General features: G+C 37.9%; 1 protein-coding gene across 13 annotated transcripts in view; it reads right to left on the bottom strand.

Annotated features, from left to right (window-relative positions):
* The window catches only part of SSX2IP (SSX family member 2 interacting protein), a 42,163-nt gene extending 18,907 nt beyond the window's left edge, over positions 1-23,256 (bottom strand). For 2 of the 13 annotated variants that reach the window (XM_004460477.4, XM_004460478.4), the window contains exons 1-4: positions 23,107-23,256; positions 3,712-3,873; positions 2,376-2,545; positions 1,717-1,929 (exon numbers count right to left, since the gene is read on the bottom strand). In XM_004460477.4, coding sequence (XP_004460534.1) covers positions 1,717-1,929; positions 2,376-2,545; positions 3,712-3,754 — 426 coding nt within the window. In that variant the 5' untranslated portion in view covers positions 3,755-3,873; positions 23,107-23,256. Of the gene's footprint in view, positions 1-1,716; positions 1,930-2,375; positions 2,546-2,948; positions 3,011-3,711; positions 3,874-6,119; positions 6,189-22,865; positions 23,034-23,106 lie in introns of those variants that run through there. The other 11 variants (XM_058303247.1, XM_058303251.1, XM_058303246.1 and 8 more) reach the window with 10 other exon arrangements.
* Between the last annotated feature and the right edge of the window lie 262 nt (positions 23,257-23,518).

Below are 23,518 nucleotides of genomic sequence, written 5' to 3'. Positions count from 1 at the left end.
CCCAAGCTCTGGTCCTCTGCGTATGGACGCATTTGTAAACAGGACCTTTGAAAATGTTATTATTTGATGTGTGCTCAAACTGAATGAGGGTGGGCCTTAGCCCAATATGGCTGGAGTCCTTACAAGCAAAGGAAATTGGACACAGGAGGAGAGGCTACAGGGAGGAGCCAGAAGCTGGAAGTCAATGGAACCCAGAAGAGAAAGGAGAAGACACAACCATGTACATTACCACATGACAGAAAAGCCAAGGAAACCCAGAAATTGCTAGCCACCCAGAAGATATTGATCTAAGAGAAAGCAAGCCTTCTAGCCTTTGAAACCGTGAGCCAATAAATTCCTGTTGTTAAGTCACCCCACAGTATGGTTTGTTTTAGCAGCTAGAAAATTAACACAAAGAGGATACACACTGCATAGCCTTTTTAAAAGCCTCTAGAGAACCCGATATCCCTCCCAGCCCACCACAGTTCCTAAGCCTGCCAGGATATACAGTTGGATGATCTCCCTCCCTTAGACATACATATAGAATGTGCAAAAACCTGAAAACATTATTAAAGATAAAAACACTGCTATTGTATATGAGCTAAGAAGACAACATAAGATAGCATTAGACAGTGATAGGCTGGTGGGGTGGGCACAGCTGAGGAGCTAAGAGGCTTCTCTAAACCAATCCCCAAATGTTCCCAGTATTCACACACAGAACAACTTTATACCCTTTCTAAATAGCATACTCCCTACTAGGGTATTTTCAAATATAAAAAAGAGAGAAACTAGTATTTTTCTCATAGAGCCCAGCGATTAAAAACTTTTTTTTTCTTGTGTCGTTTTTTCATCTATTCTTGGAGGGGGTGGGGTAAAGAGAGGGTATAAAGGGAGAAAAATCAGGGAAAGTAGAAGGCCATGAACCAACAGGTGAAAAAACTAAAAAGAAGCTAATCTTCTGAGGGTACAAAAATTCAAGGACTTTCATTTTCACAAGTAAGGAAACCTGATATAGAAGAGCATATCTGGAAAAAGATTTAGCTTGGATTATAATTTTAATTATATTACATCTCTAATAATATATAATGAGAATATAATTCCACCCCATACCATGATTTTCAAAGTTTTCTTTCCTTTCCTTCTCAAAATAGGAAAAAAAGAAAGAAAACATTAAAGAAAGCGAAGGAAATGAAGCAGAAGCCAGCAACAAATTATCTACAGTCTAAGGTAACCGGTCAATGGTCCTATGAAAAATACTTCCTTTCTTCAGAAAAACAAGCAAGTTTACTATAGCATTCTCAGGTCATGGTCTTCTTGGGAGCCCCAGGGACTAAGAATTAGAAGTTATCTGATTACTTTGTTGGCCTGCTTTCACTGCTGAGCTTTAGCAGCCTCTCACAAAAAGACTGCTTTAAATTAAGCAGTTACTTGATTAAGCAAGTTTGGATGGGGTAGAATTCTTTTATTTTCCTCAGACATAAATATCTCTGCATCTAACCTTCACTGAGTGACTAAACAGTTCATAAAACCAATTTCTTCATTATAGATGTTAGGAAGCAGAAAGTAAGAATGATTTGCACATATTACTTTAAGTTGGCTTTTACTCATCAACTTAAAAAATGCTAAAACGTAAAAAAAAACAAAACCCTAAAGTCTGTTTGATAAAACCTCTAAAAATGTACAGTAATAGATTACATAATATTGGCATTCAAATGTAGATTGATAGGCCATGTCTACCTTAAGTTTTGCATAGCAGTTCTGTAGATGATCCATATCACTTCCAAGTTTCAGATTCTGTGTTTCCACATTTTCCTGAGCTAGAAGGTTCTTCCGTTGAAGTACAAGTAGTTCATTCATACAGTTTAAAACAGCAACTATATTTAATTCTCTCCTTGCCTCTTTACCTTTGGATTCTTCATATAGTGAAGGAAAACCGAATGTAGTCAATTCCTGGTGGGAGAAAATGTTTTTCTAAAAATTGTTTACTGTCCAACTAAAAATAAAGAAACGAAATATACAAACTACTGAGATAGTTAATAGTATACATCCCAAAGGACAAAGAATTAAAAGAACTGGGCTCTTCTTGCCTCTGTTCTGCAATAACCTAATTGACCTGGTGAAGGTACTTAGGTTTCTGCATCAATAAAATGCGGCTTGGACCCTTAGTGAAGGAGCCCCTAGAGTGATGGAAAGTCCAAACTGCTCCTCTAGATAAAAGGTGTTCTTATATCTAGACCAGAGAGCTGCCAAGGTTCTTTGTAAATCGAATACGTTATAAGTCCCAGACTTATATATACATCACAATATCCTTGTGCTTGGCAAATGTTTTTCTCTCAAAAAATATGTTCTATTATATAACATGATTTATGCTGTTGCTTCTTACAAACCCATGTTACCTGATCAAGATATGAAATACTCTGTTCAATATTCTCTTCTGTGCAGAAGGCACTGAAAAAACTGTGCACATTTTTTGATAAAGGTATTGAAGAACATAGCACTTGCTGTGAGTATAAACTTGATGGAGACATCTTTGTTTCTGAGGTATATTGAGAGATGTTTTTGCTTTCTGGAAGAATAAAAGGCATTTATATAATTTAATTCAAATACACGAAAATTGAACATAATTTCCATTACCAAAGATTTTAAATTTTATAATATTTTTAAGTATTTTCAAATAAGGATAAAGCTATTTTTTAAAAACCAATCAATTTTATTGATACATATTAATAAAACATACTATTCATCCAAAGTGTACAATCAATGATATTTGGTATAATCACAGATTTATGCATTCATCACTTCAGTCATTATTAGAGCATTTTCATTATTTCATTAATAATAATAATAATAAATGCCAAACAAACAAGAAAATTCGTCACCTCTCAATCTATGTACATAGCTGCTGTTTCTGGCTATTCTTGCACAATTATTTATTTATTAAGCAGTTCTACTGAGATATAGTCACATACCATATGCTCTATCCAAAGTGTATAATCAATAACTTCTAGTATAATCACAATGTTGTATATTCATCACCTTGAAAATTTTAGAACAATTTCATTACTCCAAAAAGAAAGACTCCACACCATTTAGAAATCTTCCCTAGCTCTACATAACCACTAATCTAGTTTCATCTTTATAAATTAATTTATAAGTTTTATAAGTACATTTTATGTAAATGGAATCTCTACAATGTGTAGTATTCTTTGTCTGGTCTTAGCATAATTTTTTTTTTGTCTGATATTAGCATTTTGTGGTATTAACCTACATTTGTTCAGTAAAGCTATTTTTTATATGAGAAAAATGTACTTTCTTCCCCTAAAATACAAGTAAAGATGTGTTAGTAGTCATGTTGTTATAATATACTATCTTTTTTCCTAACAGTACTTTTAGGGTCAAAACAAAACAAAACAAAAAACACTTCTCTAAACCATTCAAAGTTTAGGAGATTAAAAGAATAAGTCAGAAATGCAGTATGTAGCCACTGAATTTTAAATTTCAAATGCATAAAAATTTCCCTCAAAAATATTACAACCAAGCAATGCATAATCCATCCAAAGTATTTAACCCCATTAACTACAGCATTTTACTGAAGTTGAAAATGATATATTTTACAACTACCAGCATCTCTTTCTAGTCACATCTTTGATATTTGTGGGAGCTATTCTAATTTAGTTGAAAAATTCATCTTTACAATCACTGTACTTTGTCTCCCAGTTTAGACTCAGTTACCTGCAGACAGACCTGGATCTGTAACAGTCATCCAATCTCCCATAGCAATCACCAGTGCCAGGATACCTGAGGAACTAGCTCAGCAGTGAAGCATTTAGTCCAGCTGCTGTAACTCTTCTATGTAGGCATCTCCTTCAAAAGCAAATTATAGAGCAACAGCATCTAATATAATTAAAATATGAAAGCCAATATAAAACCAATGTGTAAGAGTTAACTGTGCCTAAAATAGAAGGATTTTACAATATTTACTCACATGCAGATACAAAAACATCGTAGAGCTCAATAATATAAATTTAGGCAAGGACAGCAGTGCAGCTAAAGGCTTTCCAAGTTTTACTGAAGTATTCGCATTACTTCATATGCAAGGGACATGATTTGACTCTATAAACCTAAAGCCTAGCAGTGTACAAAGCAATAATATTTCTGTATCTTTTAAAATAAAGTATATTTCTTATTTATGTAGATGAGATGATGAAAAACCTCATTTTTGCCAGCATTCCCACTTTTTGTGTTTACTAACCATACAGGCAAAAATTTTCTTTTAAATTACAATTCCCAGTGTTGAAAAAGATTTAGGAAAATGAACATTAATTTATACTACTACCAGCAATTATGAAAAATTTAAAAAATAATAGTTTTGATCCAGAAATTCCACATTTAAAATTTTAACCTAAAAAAAATATATATTCAATTATTCATCAACGAGTTGTTCCTCACAATATCAAAAAAATTGGAAATACTTATATGTCTTACAGTAAGGGAATGGTTAATTAAATTATATCTATACAATAGAACACTGTGCAACCTTTAAACACAACTGTGTAAAATTAGGGTGGCTAACAAATACCTAGAGAGGCCAGAAATACAAATGAATGAAGTGGACTAAGTATAAGAAACATATCACCTTTTTAGTTTATGATGCATGTTTCCATTTTTTAAAATAGAGATAATGGAAGAGGGAAGTATTTTTCCATCATAAGAAAATGCAAATGAAATTATAAGTGGCAACTGGAGGAGTGAAGATTGCAGGCAAACTGAGAACACATGCTAACACATGGGACAGCTGTTTCTCAGCTACAATAAATGGTGGTCAAAATAAAAAGCAGGTCCTGTGCTGCTAGATCTTTGCATTTTTAAAGAGATGCTAGAATTCTGGATTTTTCAAGGTTAGAATTAACGCTAATTAAACACAATTTTTTAACACAATGCAAGTTACTCTGGGAGGAGGCTGTGAACAGGAGACCCTTCTGGGGTACCAGAAATGTTTCACATCTTGATCTGACAGGTGGTTATATGGGTGTGTGTGTGTGTGTATATATATATATATATACACAATTCATCAAGTCAAACACTTAAGATCTGTGCCCTTGATTGTGTAAGCAATACTGAAAACAAAGCACTATGTAAGTTAAACAATATGTGTCTTCAAGCCTGATCTGGACTGTGTGGATCAAGAGTTCACAAGCTCTGTTCTGGAATATTTAAGAGGGAAATATTCATAAGATTGTATTAAAGTTAGATGAAAATTTTTATTAATTCAATAAATATTTAATTTTATGTGCCAGGTGTACTTTTCAGGGCCAGGGGACTCCCTTGCTGTCAAGTAGCTCATATTCTGATGGAGGGGAGAAATAACTTTTTTTTAAAAAAAGGATTAAATTAACATGACAATACTCAGCAATATGAGCTAAAAAGAAAATGAAACAAGATAATATGAGAGATTACTGGGATGGGGGTATTTAGGTGAGTCAGTGAAGGCTACATGGAGATGGTGATATTTGAACTGAGACTTAAGTGAAAATGAGTCAGTCACAAGATGAGCAAGGACCACAGCAGTTCAGGTAGAAGGAAAAAAAGTACAAAGACCCCAAAATGGAGACGACTAGGGTAAGTCTGAAAAACACAAGAAGGCTAGTGTCTGAAGCATGGTGAGCAAGACCAGAGTTAGGAAGATGGATTTTCTCTACATTCCAAGAAAAAGTTACTGAAGGGTTTAATCAAGAAAGTAATATGATCTCCGCCACACATTTAAAAAGATTACTTCACCCATTTAAAAAGATGACCCTGGCTACTCTATAAATGGATTGCAATAGTGGAGGTTAGAAGAAATCAAGAAGTTACAATAGTAGTCCAGGCAAGAAACCAGGCTAACACTACAGTTCTAACTGTGGAAGTAGAGAGGGATGAATTAGGGATGTGTTATGGAGACTTACAGGTGAAGTAGAAAGTGGACAAAAGAAAAACCAAGGATGATATCTAGGTCATGTAACAGCAAGCAATATATTAAATGTACATGATGTTATGGGTTGCATTAGATGTTATGCAAACACACACACATTCTCTCTCTCTTTCTCTTTGAATGCTATCCAGTCCAGCACTGATCTTTTGCTATTTTTCCACTCATGTACCTTCATGAGGGTACCTGATTCTTCAGTTCCCACTGCCCTTAAACGGGATGAGCAGGTTAAAAGTTGAGTCTGCACCAAATAAGAAAAAAATTGATTTTACTCTTGGCTTTCAGAGATAGTAGCTAGAAGCAGAACTGGATCAAGGGACAAGAAAGCCATCTATTCTAACCCATGTTACTTTGTACTATTCAACCTCTCTAGGCCCTTGGTTCCTCACAGGTAAAACTGCCATAATAATGGCACTTACCTCACAGGTTCCCCCTAAGGATTACGTGAAATAATGCATCTACAGTGTTTAGCATACTGTTTATATATGGGACACATACAATTAATATTATCATCATCATCTAAGCACAAGGTTGACTATGTAGTAAAAATGACAAATTCTAAAACCTGTAACAAAATACACTGTTGCTCTTACTTAAAAGTTGAGTATGTATGCTTGGGAACTCTGAAGACAGATATCCTTACTTTAAAAAACACATTAGGCAGTGATATAATTCTTTGTAATCATTAGATTGGGGGGTAGGGACAAGATCAGAAGAAAACGTAAATAGATACCTTTTCAGGTCCTTTTTGGTCTCTTAAGATATTTGTAAATAAGACATAATACTCTGCAAGTCCCTTTTTTTTTTTTAAAGATTTATTTCTCTCCCCTTCCCCCCCCCCACCCCAGTTGTCTGTTCTCTGTGTCTATTTGCTGCGTGTTCTTCTTTGTCCACTTCTGTTGTTGTCAGCGGCATAGGAATCTGTGTCACGGGAATCAGTGTTTCTTTTTGTTGCGTCATCTTGTTGTGTCAGCTCTCCGTGTGGGCGGCGCCATTCCTGGGCAGGCTCAACTTTCTTTTGCGCTGGGCAGCTCTCCTTACGGGGCGCACTCCTTGCGTGTGGGACTCCCCTACGCGGGGGACATCCCTGAGTGGCAGGGCACTCCTTGCGCGCATCAGCACTGCGTGTGGGCCAGCTCCACATGGGTCAAGGAGGCCCAGGTTTGAACTGTGGACCTCCCATGTGGTAGACAAACGCCCTAACCACTGGGCCAAGTCCGCTTCCCTGCAAGTCCCTTTTCTCCTCATATAAAAAGACTACCTGACACCAAAATGTGTCTACTATATGCCCATTCTAAGTTTTAAAATGGAATTTAAGTCAGCTACATTTTCCCAGTGAATTTAGCTCTTCCAGTGACTACATGTTTAAAAAAAACCCTGCAAAATATTCAAGTCTGGTTAAGTATTCACAATGAAAACCAAAACTCTGTTTTGAAGTCCTATGAAACAAAGAACTTACTAAGAGTATATGATTTCATGCAAGCTAAAAGTTTCCACATTATCCTTCTCTGTTCAGTGACAGACTTAATATATACTATGAGATTTATGATAAAGGAAGTTACCCAACCAGTTTTTCCAAGAAAAAAGACAGAAGACTCTTAATACACATCCCCAAACCAAGAGAATCATTAAACAAAGTATTCTGTTCTTGCTCAATTATAGCTAAAATTTCATTGTTGAAGGTTATAAACTTTCATGAAGATGTTAAAATAAGTCAATTTTAATTTCGAAATTCAAATGAAAAAGGGTAACAAAACTGCTTTGCATAAATTGGATTTTATCACAATTCTATTTCAACTTGAAAGTTTCAAAAGAAAGATTCCATTACAAACCTGGTGCTGAAATACAAGAATTAACTTTATAGATTAATATAGCTATAGCACACCATTATAGAGTAGACATGATAACCCACAATAAGAATGAACTTGGTTATACTAGCAGTTTAATTAGAAGAAAAGGAAAAAAAAGTTAACAGTGAATGGAGTAATCTGGAAAGCTCAAAATTCTCTCTACCTACACATTATATAGGGTAGCTGCCCAGATTCCAGGATAGGTCAAATCCATGAGTGAATTTAATGAGCAAAATGTGAAAATTAAAGAATTCAAACATCTTGTAAAAGCCATTTCATTCATCCAAGATTGTTGAGGAACAATCTTGAAATAAATTAAAGCAAGAAAAAAATCCATAAATAAGAATTCTCTTTATCCTATTCTCAAACATCATAGAGACAGTTTTGTTCCTTCTTGGTGGATAACACCTACACAGTTATCTAGAAAACTTCCTTTTTCCAAATACTTCTCAACGTAGATTCCAATCAGTAAGGCTTTATAACAGAAAACCTTACTAATTGCAATAAAATTGCAATAATTTCTGTAAAAATATTACCTTACCATTTTTGAAGAACTAAATTGGCTTTGCTATAGGATGCTACGGGTTCCAAAACACTAATGCCACATGTTTCCAGTATAAACAAGGGGACTCTGCTCTTTTCTGAATAAAATTATTATGCAGAGTTTAAGAATTATTGAGTAGCATTTTTCAGGTTAGAATTTGAACAAAAAACTGGGAAGCAGTGAGACATTTCTGAAAGAGCAAGGATCTTAAGCTTCATACATTGTTTCTATCATTCTTCAGGTCAAAGCACTTTTTTTCATATATTCTTTTTCTATATTGTAGACAAGAAACTTAGGGCTCAGAAAGGTCCAAGAGATTGTCCGAGATAACAATTCTAATTGATGGTAAAGCCAGGACACATATCTCAGTCTTCAAAACTCAGTGCTCTTTTTACTATATCACCATCTGCCTTTCAATACCGTGCATGAAAATCTATAGAGAGAGCAGTTAAAAATAGATTAGAATCAAAAAGATTTCCATCAAGTTTCTTACAAAGATAGTGTTTCTATAACTCATTTTAAACAATTCCATTCAGAACATATAATTCTTAAAGGAAGTTAATCTACTACTTAAATTGAGGCACACCTGTAAAATTCTTCTCTGCTTCACCATAGATAATGGTCTCTTTTTTAAATAAACACCTTGCTTTTGAAAGGCGTAAATACAATTTAAAGAGATCAGTTCCATATAAAGTTTAATAAGAGTACAATTAAATCCACCCATTTTACCACATTCTGTCCTTGAGTAAATTATTTAAGACAATACTGAAAGTAAGTTTATAGACCTTTATCAAAAATTTGTGATCCATGTTAATCACATCTATTTTTCCCTGAGAAAACTTGCTTGGCTAGTCATCTTCTCCCTTCTACCTCAAAGACTCAGGGGTTCTCAATATATCTCAATCACTTGTAGAGCTCTGGGATAGACAGCCTCTAAAATAGTCCCAAATTACTCTTGCCTATTGGTGTACACACCCTTGGAGTATCCGGCTCCTTGAATATGGGCTTGATTTAGCTACAAGCTTGTAATGAACAGAGTGCATCAGAAGTAACAGGAATTCACTTCCAGAACTAGGTTATAAAAAGGCTGTGGCTTCCTATCTTGGGGGTTGTCTCTCTTGATGTCAACATGGCAAGGAACTGATATTTCCAGGCAACAGCTAGGGAGGTCCTGAGGCCTGCCAAGAATAAATGAGTTTGGAAGTAGATCTGCCCCTCCCCTTGCCGCCCCCCCAAGTCAAGCCTGGAGATGACTGCAGCCCTGGCAAACACCTTGATGGCAGCCCTGTGAGACATGCTGAGCTGGAGGCACCCAGCTAAGTCACACCCAGATTTCTGACCAAAGAAATTTAAGATAATGCATGTCATTTTAAGCTAAGATTTAGAGTAATCAGGTTATGCAGCAAAAGATAATACAACATTTAAAAATTTAAATTTAAATTATGTAAATTTCAGAGTCCCTTTCAAAACCTACTGACTCTATACTTTACATGTCTCCTGCTGACATATAACTAACTAAAAGTGACTCCATACTCCACAAATGCAATTAATCAGGCTTACAACAACAATATCATCCAGTATTACAATTAATCATTCCATATTATTCTAGTTGGATGCCTCCCCCACTATTCTATGAACTTCAAAGGGCAAGGGATGCATTTATCTTTGTAATCCAACAGCTTCTCTACATAGCAGGTACTCAATAAATGTTTATAAGTTGTTTATAAAAAGTCCTAGAGGGAAGCAGATGTGGCTCAGGCAACTGGGCTCCTGCCTACCACATGGGAGATCACTGGTTTGGGTCCCAGTGCCTCCTAAAGACGACAGAAGGCTGGCACGATGGGCAGGTGTGGCAAGCTGACACAACAAGAGACACGAGAGGAAAACAGCTTGGTGGGAGACACAAAAAAGTAGAGAGCAGAGGTTCCTGGTACCTCCTAAAGAAGACTGCAACCTGATGCTATGGACAGGTGTGGCGAGCTGACACAACAAAAGGACACAATAAGAGACATGGGGAGGAAAATCAGGACGAGAGACACAACAAAGCAGGGAGTGGAGGTGGCGCAAGTGATTAGGCACCTCCCTCCCATATCATTGGTCCAGGGTACAGCTCCAGGTGCCTCCTAAAGAAGCAAGGATGACAGGCACAGCAAGTGAAAAACAACAAGGAGGTGGGAGAAATAAATAAAATAAATCTTAAAAAAAAAAAGTCCTACGTATGGCACACTCACTTCAGCCTCTTTACCTCCATCTGTGCGTTCTTCTTTAACCTACCCCAAAACTAACACCTTTTCAAAGCACAGATCAGCCGCCATTATCCTCTCCATAAAGCCTTTCTCCGATTACTCTAGTCCATGATACTGTTCTTGAAGCCCTCCATTTACTTAGTAGTTTGGTTCATCTTCCACAGTTAACTTCCCAATTAATACCTGACATTTTTGTACTCCTCCCATTAAACTTAATATAGTTAGTAACCAATGAGTACTGAAATAATTGATGTTAACATGTTCATTCCAGCAAGCAAAAGTGGATAAAGGAAAACAGCAATGGAAAAAGTGGAAAAGTTGTCAGTCCTTTAAAGTATTATTCTTGATTCCCAATTCTCTTGTCTTTACCCCCAATCTCTCCTCCCACATCTACAAACTCAGAGAGCACAGCACAAACATAAGTTGTATCTTGATTACAAGATTTCCTTCACACCACACACTACTTTAAGTGTTCTTTTCAAGTTCACTTGAAATTCAAACTTGAGAAGGCTCAATTGCCTACCTAATCAAAATTCTAAAACAAACTTCAATCAAGTGTCGGAAATAACAGCTTTTCATTATACACAAATGTAGTAACATTACAGCATCTGGGCTTCTAAATATTGCACAAGATTTTTCACAAATAGTTAACTAAAGTCTCTGCTAAAATCTCACAAAATTAGAGTTACCAAATTGTTGGGTTAAGAAAATAAAAGTGTTAAAACTAAATCTTTAAACACTAGCCCTATCTTACAGATATACAAATTCAGTCATAAAACTTAAGAATTAACAACATATTTCAAATAGATGCTACTACTCAAAAAAAACAAAGCATGACTATTTAAAGCATTAATACTACCTTAAACTATAATTTCGTCCCAAAGGAGACTACAGCTTTTAATTCCATATAAATACCTCTGTTCCTTAAACAAAATCAGGTACAGAAACACACTAAATTCAACCTCACAGAAAATCTTTTTATAAATTTAAAATCTAAATATTTAATACAATGAATGGCATAATTTAATAATACAGTTTTCCACAAATAAATTTTTCTTAATAAATTAAATTTTAATACACATGATCAGCTGAAACTCAAAATCTGGTATTATCCCAATAATCTGTCTCCTTCTTTTTGAGTATAAATCTTAAGAGGATTTATAGTTGGGGAGTCCAAGCAAATAATACAAGCAAGCCTTAGAGACCTGGGTCAGACAGGCTGTGGTCATATTCTAAGTCAGTTATTATCACTACACTATTTCCCCAAGCTGGTTTACTTCCTGTAATATGAAGATGTTCCTATCTATCCCTTAGGGTTGTTGTGGGTATTTAATGAGATAATAGGTAAAAACTATGCTAGAACATAGATTTATTTATTTAACATATATGCCAGGCACTGTTCTGAATCCTTCACATATATTATTAAATCAAATCATCTCAGCAGACCTAGAAATTATCAAACTATTATTTCCTTTTTACAGATAAGGAAATCACAGTACAGAGAGATTTGTCCAAAGTCATAGATAGAGTTAGCTGGTGGCAGAGCTGGGATTCCAACCACACTCCCAACCCAGACTCAGGGACTCTTAACTATTGTTTTGTTGCTTCAGTGGATGGGAGGCTCAGGAACAGTATCTCCTACTACTACTCCTTTAATACAGACAGGACTTTTAATCCTATTCCCACAGTAAAGTGACTAGTAAAATGTGCCATTAGAAAGTCACCCTCTTAACAGGCAAGGAGCTATATGCTATGCTTTAAAAAAGTCTCCAGGATGCTGCCAATTACTTACCTATCCTTGAACAGATTATTGCTGCAGTATGAGAAACAGTATGGCATAATGATTTGGAAGAACAGGATCCAAAGTCAGACCACCTGGCTTCAAACCCCAGCTTCACCACTTACAAAGTGACCCTGAACATAAACCTCTACCTCATTTGCAAAAAGGGAGTAAAAATAGTCTTTACAGGGAAGCAGACGAGGCCCAATGGATAGGGTGTCCGCCTACCACATGGGAGGTCTGTGGTTCAACCCTGGGCCTCCTTGACCCGTGGGGCGCCAATGTGCACAAGGTGTGCCCTGCCACGCAGGGGTGTCCCCTGCGTAGGGGAGCTCCATGTGCAAGGAGAGGACCCTGTAAGGAGAGCCGCCCAGCACGAAAGAAAGTGCAGCCTGCCCAAGAATGACTCCGCACACACGGAGAGCTGACACAAAAAGATGACGCAACAAAAGGAAACGCAGATTCCCAATGCCGCTGATAAGGATGGAAGCAGTCACAGGGGAACACACAGCGATGGACACAGAGAGCAGACAACTGCGGGGAATGGGGGAGAAAAATAAATCTTTAAAAAACAAGCCTATCTCATAGGATGATTATGTGATTAAATAAATTTATGCAGGCAAAGAGTTTAAAAAACAGGGTCTTGGGTACATGGTAAGCACTCAGTAAATGGAAAGATGTCTGGGATAGTTTGCTAAGTGTAATTTTAAAAAGTGATAAAACAAACACTAAACATGATCTTATTTGGTCGTTAAAAAAGCAAAACTATATGTGAGTAAATAATGTAAGCATAAAGTCTGCTCTATAAAAATAGACATTGGTATAAGAACAGAAAAACCTGGAAGGAAAGACCAAGCTGGCAGTAGGAAGAGGAGGCAGAGGTAGAACTTTCATTCCTTTTTTCAAGGAAAGATGAAAGAAAGAAGAGTAAAGATGAAATATAAATGGGCAAACTCTATTTTCTTGTGATTTCTAAATTTTCCAAAGTGGATGTTATAATCAGAAAAAAAACCCATGTTTTTAAAAGGCAAGTGTGAAGATGATAAGCAGAGGCAATACAGTGAAAAGCTCTTCTCTCAAACACCAAACCAATGGCAGAAAAGCATGAGTATGAAGAATGTAAAATATTCATATCCCAATTAATCAGTTAATTTATAGGAGGCAAGCAGCCCTGATGGGCAAAAACTGATCGGAAATTATACAAATGTCCTAGAGTTATTCATATAAACAATTATGTCAGGAAAATAGAACTTTACCAGAGGTCAGTAGTTTGCTGTTTTGGACAGCAATCTAACAGTCTACAAAAATTTGAAATGCTTAAATCTTTCTACTAATCAATTATACTTCTAGGCATCTATTACCACATAAGTAAGTCATATAAATGAGCAAGCATAACACAGAGGGCCATTGTTGATCATAACATTACTTGAATGGCAAAAAACTAGGGAAAATCTAAATATTCATCAATAGGAAAACCATTAAAAAACTAATACATACAGCATAGCCAGAAATACTAAAGAATGAAATCGATCTGAAAGTATGCATTAAAAAAAAAAAGAAGTTATGTATTAATGAGAATAGGATGATTGCCATTTTTTGTTAAATCAAACTATCTATTTACATTAAGGAGAAAGGTCTGGAAAAGTTATAAATTGTTACTAATGACATCCCTGGGGAATGTGATGGCTGGGTGTCAGGAAACATAAAAAATCTGGGCTTTCACTTCTTGCACAATATACACTTATTATAGCTTGAATGTTTTAGGACATGGATTATTTCATAAACTATTTAGAGGCAATAGATTCATGAAGAGTTAAATGATAATGTGTGTTAAATGATAATTCCAGACAATGGCCCCACCATCCTTTAGTGGAGACCTCAACTAAGACAAATGACAAACTTTCCACCAATCGATCACACTTCCAGCATCTATTCAACATATTCATGCATACAAATGAGCAAGGATAATGTAATCTTCATAATGATGCCCTGCTATGTCAGAGCAGGCCTATGCAAATCTAGCCCATTAGGAAACATGGAACAGGAACAGAGAAGCCAGACTTTCCCACAGTTGTGAAGAGTAAAGACACAGAGTACAGTGCACCTAAAAAAGGTGGACTCTCCTTCTGGCTCAATAACCTAACTTGGTAGGAAGAAAAAGGAGGTTGAATAGACTTATACTTAAAAGCATTATGATTTTTTTAAAAAAATATTCTTACAATATCAACCTATGAATCAAGCAACTTAACAGGGTGCATTTCTCTGCTTCAAGGACAGCACCTCATGAAGTTATATAAAGTGTGTATTATACTTAAGAATCTATGCCACACCATCTGATGTCTGGTGATACACTGGCTTTTATAACTGCTAATGTTTTCACTTGTTTTGGTTTTGGCTGCCCAATTAAACTTATTTTTTTCAGGGTACTGTCCCTTCAGGGAAGCCACACAGGGTACTGAAAGAGCACCAGACCTAGTGTCAGAGGCTATGGCTCTTACTGACATTTCTATCTTCTACTGACTGACCTTGAATCAGTCATTTTTCTTTGGGTTTCAGTTTTCATGTCTGAAAAATTAGGATGCTGAACTAGATGATCTTTAAAGATTTTATTCAGTTCTATTATCTTTGATTTTTAAAATATTTATCATGGGACCTAATATGAAATTGAGTACAGCTATTTATATCAAAATTATTTCTCCTTGACATTTTTGTAACAATGTGCCTTGAGTCTTCACAACTGAAATGTTTAGTAAATAAAAGCCTAATTTTAATAATGTTAATAATATAACAAAATGTATTAAGCATATATTACCTGCCTAGAACAATTTTAAGCACTTCACACTGACTGAACCCTGCCTTGGTATGGGGAATTATAATTGACCAATTGTTGGAACCCAATGAAGTTTGCTGCATGAATGTCCAACTTATACTAGCGTAAAGTGTGCTACTGTAATATTATGATAGACAAGTCTCAACACTTTAGCTATGCTGCAACTTAGAAAGGCTTTCAATTTAATCTTGACTGGTGCCAGTTCAGAAAAGGCAAGGTGATTTAGTGTATGGACCAAAAACATGACAATTTAGAAACAGTAAAACAATTTCAAATCCTTTCAGCGCACACGTAGATTGACTAACAGCAATCATATCCTTAAAGAGAACAATTAAGAAAAAAAGTAAAAGAAAAAGAAATACTATTTTAAAGTCTGTCTTACTTTTAAAGGTTGAAAATCAGCTAAGAAATCCAAATCAAATTTTTAAAAAATTACTATTTATTGGTATTTTGGTATTTCAAAATAAATAGGTAGACAGTAATAACTTTTATTTTTATTTTTTAAAGATTTATTTATTTATTTTTCTCCCCTTCCCCTACCCCCACCCCACCCCGGTTGTCTGTTCTCTGTGTCTATTTGCTGTGTCTTCTTTGTCCGCTTCTGTTGTCAGCAGCATGGGAATCTGTTTCTTTTTGTTGCATCATCTTGTTGTGTCAGCTCTCCATGTGGGCGGCACCATTCCTGGGCAGGCTGCACTTTCTTTCATGCTGGGCGGCTCTCCTTATGGGGCACATTCCTTGCACGTGGGGCTCCCCTATGCCAAGGGCACCCCTGCATGGAAGGGCACTCCTTGTGCTCATCAGCACTGCGCATGGGCCAGCTCCACACGGGTCAAGGAGGCCCGGGGTTTGAACCGCAGACCTCCCATGTGGTAGACGGACGCCCTAATCACTGGGCCAAGTCTGCTGCCAGTAATAACTTTTAAAGATAGTATGACAGTTTATTAAAGGCAGTAATGTGGCAGAAAATGATATTTAATCACCACTGGAAATGACAACTATATATACATAATTCATGAATCTGCTAATAGCTTTTTTCAATGATTTAGCCCAAATTCGATCATTGGTTATGATTCTCAAAACCAGCAGCATCAACATTACATGATAATTTGTTAAAAATTCAAATTTTCCAGGTCCCTCTCTAGATCTACAGAATCCAAAACTCTGGCAGTGGGGCTTAAAAATTTGTATTTTAACTGACACTCTATATGACTCTATTAGAATGTGGTTCAGAACAAATTACTATTCTATTTATGAAGGTTAGAATATAGAATACCAAAAAGGAATTCTTACCTAACATGTTTATAAGAATGTAAAAGTATCCACCAAAGTACTACTAAATGAAGGTTGAAAATGGAAGTAAAAAAAAAAAAACCCCACAAACATCCTAGAGAATGTCTGTTAAAGCAAGTTTATTAAACCTTGGAGAGTAGGGAGAAACCTCTGAAAAACAAACAGCATGGCAGATGAACATTCATATATCCAGTTCACATACTCTACAATCCAGCAATTCCACTCCCAGGTATAAACTCAAGAGAAACTCTTGCGTATGTATACCAGGTGTGCACAAAAATAGCAGCACAATTCCTAACAGCAAATCAGCACAAGTTCTTAGCTCTGGAAACAACCCAAATACCTCAACAGAAGAACAATTAAACTGTAGCACATTTTTTTTAAAAAATGGATATTATGCAGCAACCAGAAAAGTTCAGTTACACATTATACAAATCTCAGTAACATAACATTAAGTGGATGAATCTCAGCATTATAAAGTGAATGTTAGAAGGTAAGGCACGTAATGTAACATATATAGTTTTGTAAAAGTATGCAATATAACTATTTGAAAAGACAGAAAGGGAATGATGAATATGGAATTCAGTAAATATTCGCCTCAAGAAAGGGGAATAGAGGAATGGGGGGAAGAGGAGCTCAAATAGTTGTATAGAGGTTATTATTAAGGTCCTAGTTTTATGTTAGGGGGTGCCTAATATATTATTAAAATGAAATAAACAGATGGACCAATGATGAGAGTGTGTCACGAGCCAAAATAAAACTGATCTAATTCTTTGCATCTGAAGTCCTTAAAAAATTTAAATACATATTGCTCTTCAAATATTTCAATTTTAAATTCTACTATACCAGGCTGGCTGTGGAGGCACCAAGATCCCTGGGTTCTAGGCCTAACTACAACCAGGTCAGGGATTAAACTGTTTGAGTCACAGAACCCAAAGCCAATGACCCTAACCCCTTAAAAGTACAACAGTCAGGTCTGGCTAGTTTCAGAAGATCTATGAAGTCAAACAGAGATCTACAAAGGATCCATAGTCCTGGAGTTAGGTACTTCTGTACTAGCTAATTATGTGAAAATGGTAGGAGAGAAGATTGATGAACCGTGAGCATCTAAAGCATGCCAGATGGGGCTCTTATCAGCTATGTCAATTAATCCTTACCATGGCCCTAGGAGGGAGTAGATATTATCGATAAAGGAACTGAGGCTCAGAGAGGTTAGGTAACTTGCCCACACTTACAAACCTGAAAGGGAGGAATAAAAACCCAGCCATTGAACCTAGGAGGTAAGAATAAAACCCAGCTATTTATAATTCCAAAGCCTCATAGTCCCTGGCCACCTTCTGATACCCAACACCCAACAAGTACCCTGAGTAAATGATGTAAATTCTGAGCCCATTTCCTCATTACAAAATAATGCGACTGATTATGGACTATACTTATTGATTTCTAAGACACCTTCTTGCTTTTTTATTTATATATTCTAGGTAGAGTGACAGCCCTAAACGTGACTGTAGAACAGAAAGAATAACGTTAAAGGTGCCATCTTTTAGACAGGAAAACACAGATGACCAAGTTACAACTAACTGGCAAAAGATGGGCAAACTTACGACTGAGGTAAAAATCTTTTTGGTACCTAACTCTTATACGCAATGGCTGGCACTGATCTTAGATTATAAGTATCTACTGGCTACCCAGACACCATGACTTTAAAATCATATTTAGTGCTAAAATTCTTTCAAAACAATATTCTGGCAAACTCTTAAAAATTTAATGTTTGTGAAAGAAGTTTCATTTTCAGCAGCCCTGGCAAAAATATTTTTTTCAGTATTCACTGTATGCCAGGAATTAGGCCAAACATTTGTTTTTAATACTTTTTGCTTTTTATCCTCACATTTTTTACAAAAAGCATATACTACTTTTTAAAATCTTCAAGAAAATATAGCAAACTGGGCAGTTAATGGTTAGGTTGGCTGACTGACTTAACCAGTAAAAATGAGGATAGAGAAGGCCAGATGAGAAATATTTCAGATGTGGGACTAAAAGAATATGTTGACAAGTGCATAAAAGGGAGACATTTAGTCTCTCGTATAAAACTTGTAGTTGGCAATAGATAATAGTGTCATTTAAATAAAGAGAACAGAAGAGTGAGGTTAATAAAGCTGCGTTTTGGTCAGTGTACAGAGATAATGAGCTCAGTGTAGAACTTATTAGGCTTAGAGATGTCCTTATAAAACATTCAAATGGGGATAAACTCTAGAGCCTGGAGAGTAAAAGACATTAGGGCAGATTTAGGAGTCATCACATGAGGCAGTTGGGTCCATACAATAAAAAAGAGCAGCAGAAAGAACCCTGAAGAACATCAACATTTAACAGGAGAGTGAAGGAGACCTACATGTAGGAAATAAAACAGAAGGAGATGGAGGCTTTAGGAAGTCTAGGGAAAACACAGTTTAAAGAGGAGAGGGGACCAGGTATAACTCTGTGGTTGAGTGTCTGCTTCCCATGTATGAAGTCCCAGGTTCAATTCCCGGTACCTCCTAAAATAAATAAATAAATAAATAGGAAGGAGCGATGAATAGTAGCAAATGTCACAAAAAGGGCAAGATCTAGATAGAAACATATTTTGGATTTGGTAATTTGTGGCTTTAATGGTGAAGCTGAGGTGTAAAAATGGAAGTCAGACTGCAGAAAGGCAATCAGATATGAAGAAAAGATCACTTAATCAAGAAGCTTAGTTTAAAAGAATGTACTGAGCATCTCTGAATGTATTAGATGCTCATGAACAGATCCACTGGTGACTCAAAAAAAGTCCTTAAATCAGTTCTTGTTCAGTTACAGTATTTTTAATCAAATAAATAATAAATGATCAGTAAATGCAAGCTATTTTTCCAGGCACTATTCTAGATCTATAACATATTTTCTTATTTAATCTTCACAACTCTATGAAACTGGTATTATTCTCCCTAATTTACATGTGAACAACTAAGGCAGTAACCTGCCTGAGCAAGTGGTATGGTAGTCAATTAACCCCAGAGAATAAGAGGGAGGGAAAAAAAGTGTGACTCACAAATCAACAGGTTGGAACTGCAAATATTATAGTTAAGATTGTTCTGAATGCCTAACTGGCTGCAGTTGAACTTCTGTTTAAGAACTTATTTTGTTAATTTGAAAGACAATTTATGTCTTCTCTCATCTCAGAATCCTACAATGCTAATGCTAGAGCAAGACATTTTATGCCCCTTAATGACACTTAGATTCTATACTGCACCATAATTGTGTTATTTTTCCTACTGAATTGTAGGCTGCTTGAAAATAAGGGCCATGTCATACTTATCTTTGTACCCTTCCTCCCCCGCCTTAAAAGTAGAAGATACTCAATAAAGTTCTGTCATATATGAATAAGTATTTCTGCTTTTCTAAAGTTTCTGGAGATTTCCAAAAAGTACTTTTTAGGTCTATAATTGCTATGTAGGGCTGTGGTCTCTCAGATATTATATGGATTGTCTATGTGAAGGACGCTTTTAGATCACTCCAATTACTGATATTGATGGAAATACCCTTCTAAAGTGAAAACAAAATATTCCCCTGAATAAAACCTTTTAAGGGTTCCCCACCACCTACTGGTCAAAACTCATAGCCCTAGTTCTCCAACATATCACTAACCCATCCTACCCTGCTTCAACTCTACCAAATCACCTGTAATTTGCCAACAGTATATGCCACAGAACACACCTGCTGCCCCCATTAAAAGACAGATGAAATTCTTTTCTATAGCCTTCCCATAATGAGATTTTCTCTCCTGTCACTTTCTATCCTGTACATTTCCTAGAAACATATTCCTCCAGGCAACATTCGCCTTTTTAGCCTCAGGTCTGGCAAGTAACAGTAAGCGTTCGATAAGTGTTTATTTAAAGAAAAAAATTTTAAAGCATAATTTAGTAAATCTGCTAGTGCTATCAAAAGGCATGATTTTAGGTTGTTTTCTGTGATAATTTGAAGCTGGGTGGACCCCCAGAAAATCAGGTCCTTAGAATTAATCCATTCTTATGGGTAGGAACCTATTGTAGGTGGGACCTTTTCATTAAATTACAATGGTAAAGTGTGACCCAGCTAGGTCTTTAAAAATGGGATGACTATGGAGAGAGACACAGAGAGAACCCCGCAGAAACTGAGGGGAAAAGTCCCAGAAGCTGAAATCAATGGAGCACAGAATCATGGAGAGAAACTCATAGAAGTTCAAAGAGGAAGCCATGAAAACCAGAAAGCCGAACGCAACCAGACCCAGAAAAGAAAGGATAAGCCACCACGTGCCTTCCCATTTGACAAGAGTCCAGGATCACCAGCAGCAAATCTTCAGTGAGAGAACATCACCTGATGCCTTGATTTGTATATTTTTCTGCCTCTGAACTGTAAAACATTGTAAAAGCAAACCCATTTTTGATATATTGCTTTCTGCAGCTGTTCAGAAAACTAATACATTCTCCATTACCAATAATGAATGATGCTCTACTCTATCTCAACCTATAAATTCATGAATTCAAGATTAACTTGTATCTTCATTACCAACTAATCATATCACTGAAGACATAAAACAAACCTACATAGTATCAAAATCTCTTTTGGGTCATGAGGAAATGGTGAAACCAAGAATACTAGTTACAAGAATATTCACATCTATTGTAAAAGATATGGAAAAACATCACTTAAAAACCGTGAGAGCTGCTCCAATTTAACTATGTAAAATGAATTAATATCACTCTATTCTGGGGCAGAGTCTTTTATCATCTTTTTGTCCCTAGGTACATACCACAGAGAAGGCACTCAACATTTCCTTTTACAAAGCCTGTGTCATAACTCGGCCAAACAGCGACTATGTCTCGTTTTAGGAGAGCCCAAGTACATAATCTTGACTTTGGGCTGCCCTTGGGGCCTTTGGCAAATCATCTGAACAGTTAGCACTTTAGTTTTCTCATATACTGCCTGAGCATGTTTGGAACAATGTGCTTTAACAAGTCTGGTCACAAGCTCAATGTGTTATGAGGAGATCTTCACATTTCATTCTAGAATAACTAAGTCTTTGCAGTTATTGTCAAGCTGCTTCACTCATGTTACTTAATCCCGGGGCTTTGTTATCTTCACTGCACAGATGGGGAAAGAAAAGAGTATAAAATGACTTGACTAAAGATGCCCAGCAAGTCACAAAAAGCCTTCATTTTAACTACGTTCCTAATCCTCTTTTCAAAGAACCATTTGAGACACTTTCATTGGCAGCCAGCAGAACACTTGTCAAATTATTACCTTTCCTTACTTGTTTAGTTTGAATGAATAACCTAAGATTCCTAGACCTGTAAATTATGATAATTCTAGGAGATTTGATAGATTAAGTTTTGCTGACTCAATCCAAATTCTTAAATCTACCTCGACTTCTTCTAAATTTTAAGATAGTTTGACATATACCACTAACTCTAAAGCCATTTTTTTTGCCCTCTCCAGATCTAATTCTTTTCAAATTTTACTCAGTCTCCTAAATATGTCAAGTCATGAACCTCAAATCAAATTTTAAGGCTTTTGCCTTCTACCTAAACAGTAAACCAATCCCTCCTGCACCATGAAGGGTTACAAGTCATGCACCACTCACCAGAAAACTCCAGACCTAGACTTCAATTTGAATTGTTAGTAATTTCAATTGCAGGAAGCCCCCCCGCTCATAATTCTGAACCATCATGAGTTCAGAAAAGGGAAATCTCAATTCTCTCAGATTCAACAAGAACTATGTCACCGTTGCTAGCAACTGACACCCTGGCATTCAAAACAGGTTCCTTAAAATGGGATGATCTAAGGAACCTCGTTATTAAACGTGCTGAGAGAACATTATTTAGCAGATTCCAATTCCTGGGCCCAAGTGACTTGCATAACTGGGCAATCCGCATAGGTTCAAAAGAGTGCAGGAAGCTCACAATTCGATTTACTGTACTTTACGATAAAATTCTACATCAAAATGTTCTCACACATGCCTGCATCTTTGATGATGTAAGTGCCTCCCCTACACTTTTAACTAGTCCACTACGAGGGTTCTCTTCCCCTGCAGACGACACGGGCCTCCCAGTAAATCATTTTAACTGCCTCTAGCGTGTTCCCACTCACAAATCCCCGAACCCCGCGTTGCCCAAGCCTCTGCTAAGGAGACACTGCAGCTCCAAATCGGCCATCCCATCCTCCCCAATTCTCCGCGTTACTCTTCATTCCACGCCAGGCACCACCCTCGCTCCATCCGGGAGGGGGTCTGGGGCTCCCCGGTCCGCGGCCCCCCAGCCGCAGCCCTCCCCCGGACCCAGGGCGGCATCCAGCAGCGGGAGCGGCCCGGGAGCTGGAACCTACCTCCCACCTCCTCCGCCAGGCGCGATCGGGGTCAACGCTCTACCGCACGGTCCAACGGCCCCAACGGTCGCGCGGAGCCTCTCGCAGAGCCGCGGGGCGCCGAGCCAGGTGCTGGCGCTCACCTCCGCGCCCGCCCGCCCGCTTCCCGCCGGCGCCCGCCCCCCGCCCGGCCCCGTCGGCGCCGCTCTCCCCTCCCGTGGGCGGGCGCGTCACAATCCCCGCCGGGAGCAAGGCTGCTCACCGTCACAGCCCCCGGGAGCGGCGGGGACTCGGCGCTCGGCGTCCTACACAGCCTCCGGCGGCCGCGGAGGCCCTCACAGCGGTAGCAGGACGCCGCGCCGCGCGCCGAGGGCCCCTCCTCCGCCCCGGGCTCCCGCTCGCTCCGCCCCCCGCCGGGCTCCGCCCCGCCCCCCGCCGGGCTCCGCCCCGCCCCCCGCCGGGCTCCGCCCCGCCCCCCGCCGGGCTCCGCCCCGCCCCGCGCGGCCGCCTCCCGGCCTCGGCAGGTTCCCGAGGTTCCCAGCCCGCCCCCGCGCCGCCGCCGCAGGCCGGAGCGCCTCCCATTGGCTCTGCCAGTTGCTAGGCGATGAACAATCGCGGCCTGCATTGGCCCGGTGGGGGCCTCCGGAGTCTCCTCCCCACCTCCAAAAAAGCCC

Source organism: Dasypus novemcinctus, chromosome 9 (genome assembly GCF_030445035.2).
Source record: "Dasypus novemcinctus isolate mDasNov1 chromosome 9, mDasNov1.1.hap2, whole genome shotgun sequence".
Lineage (NCBI taxonomy): Eukaryota > Metazoa > Chordata > Mammalia > Cingulata > Dasypodidae > Dasypus > Dasypus novemcinctus.
Note: the sequence above shows the minus strand (reverse complement) of the source record. Positions and strands in the feature narration are given on the sequence as shown.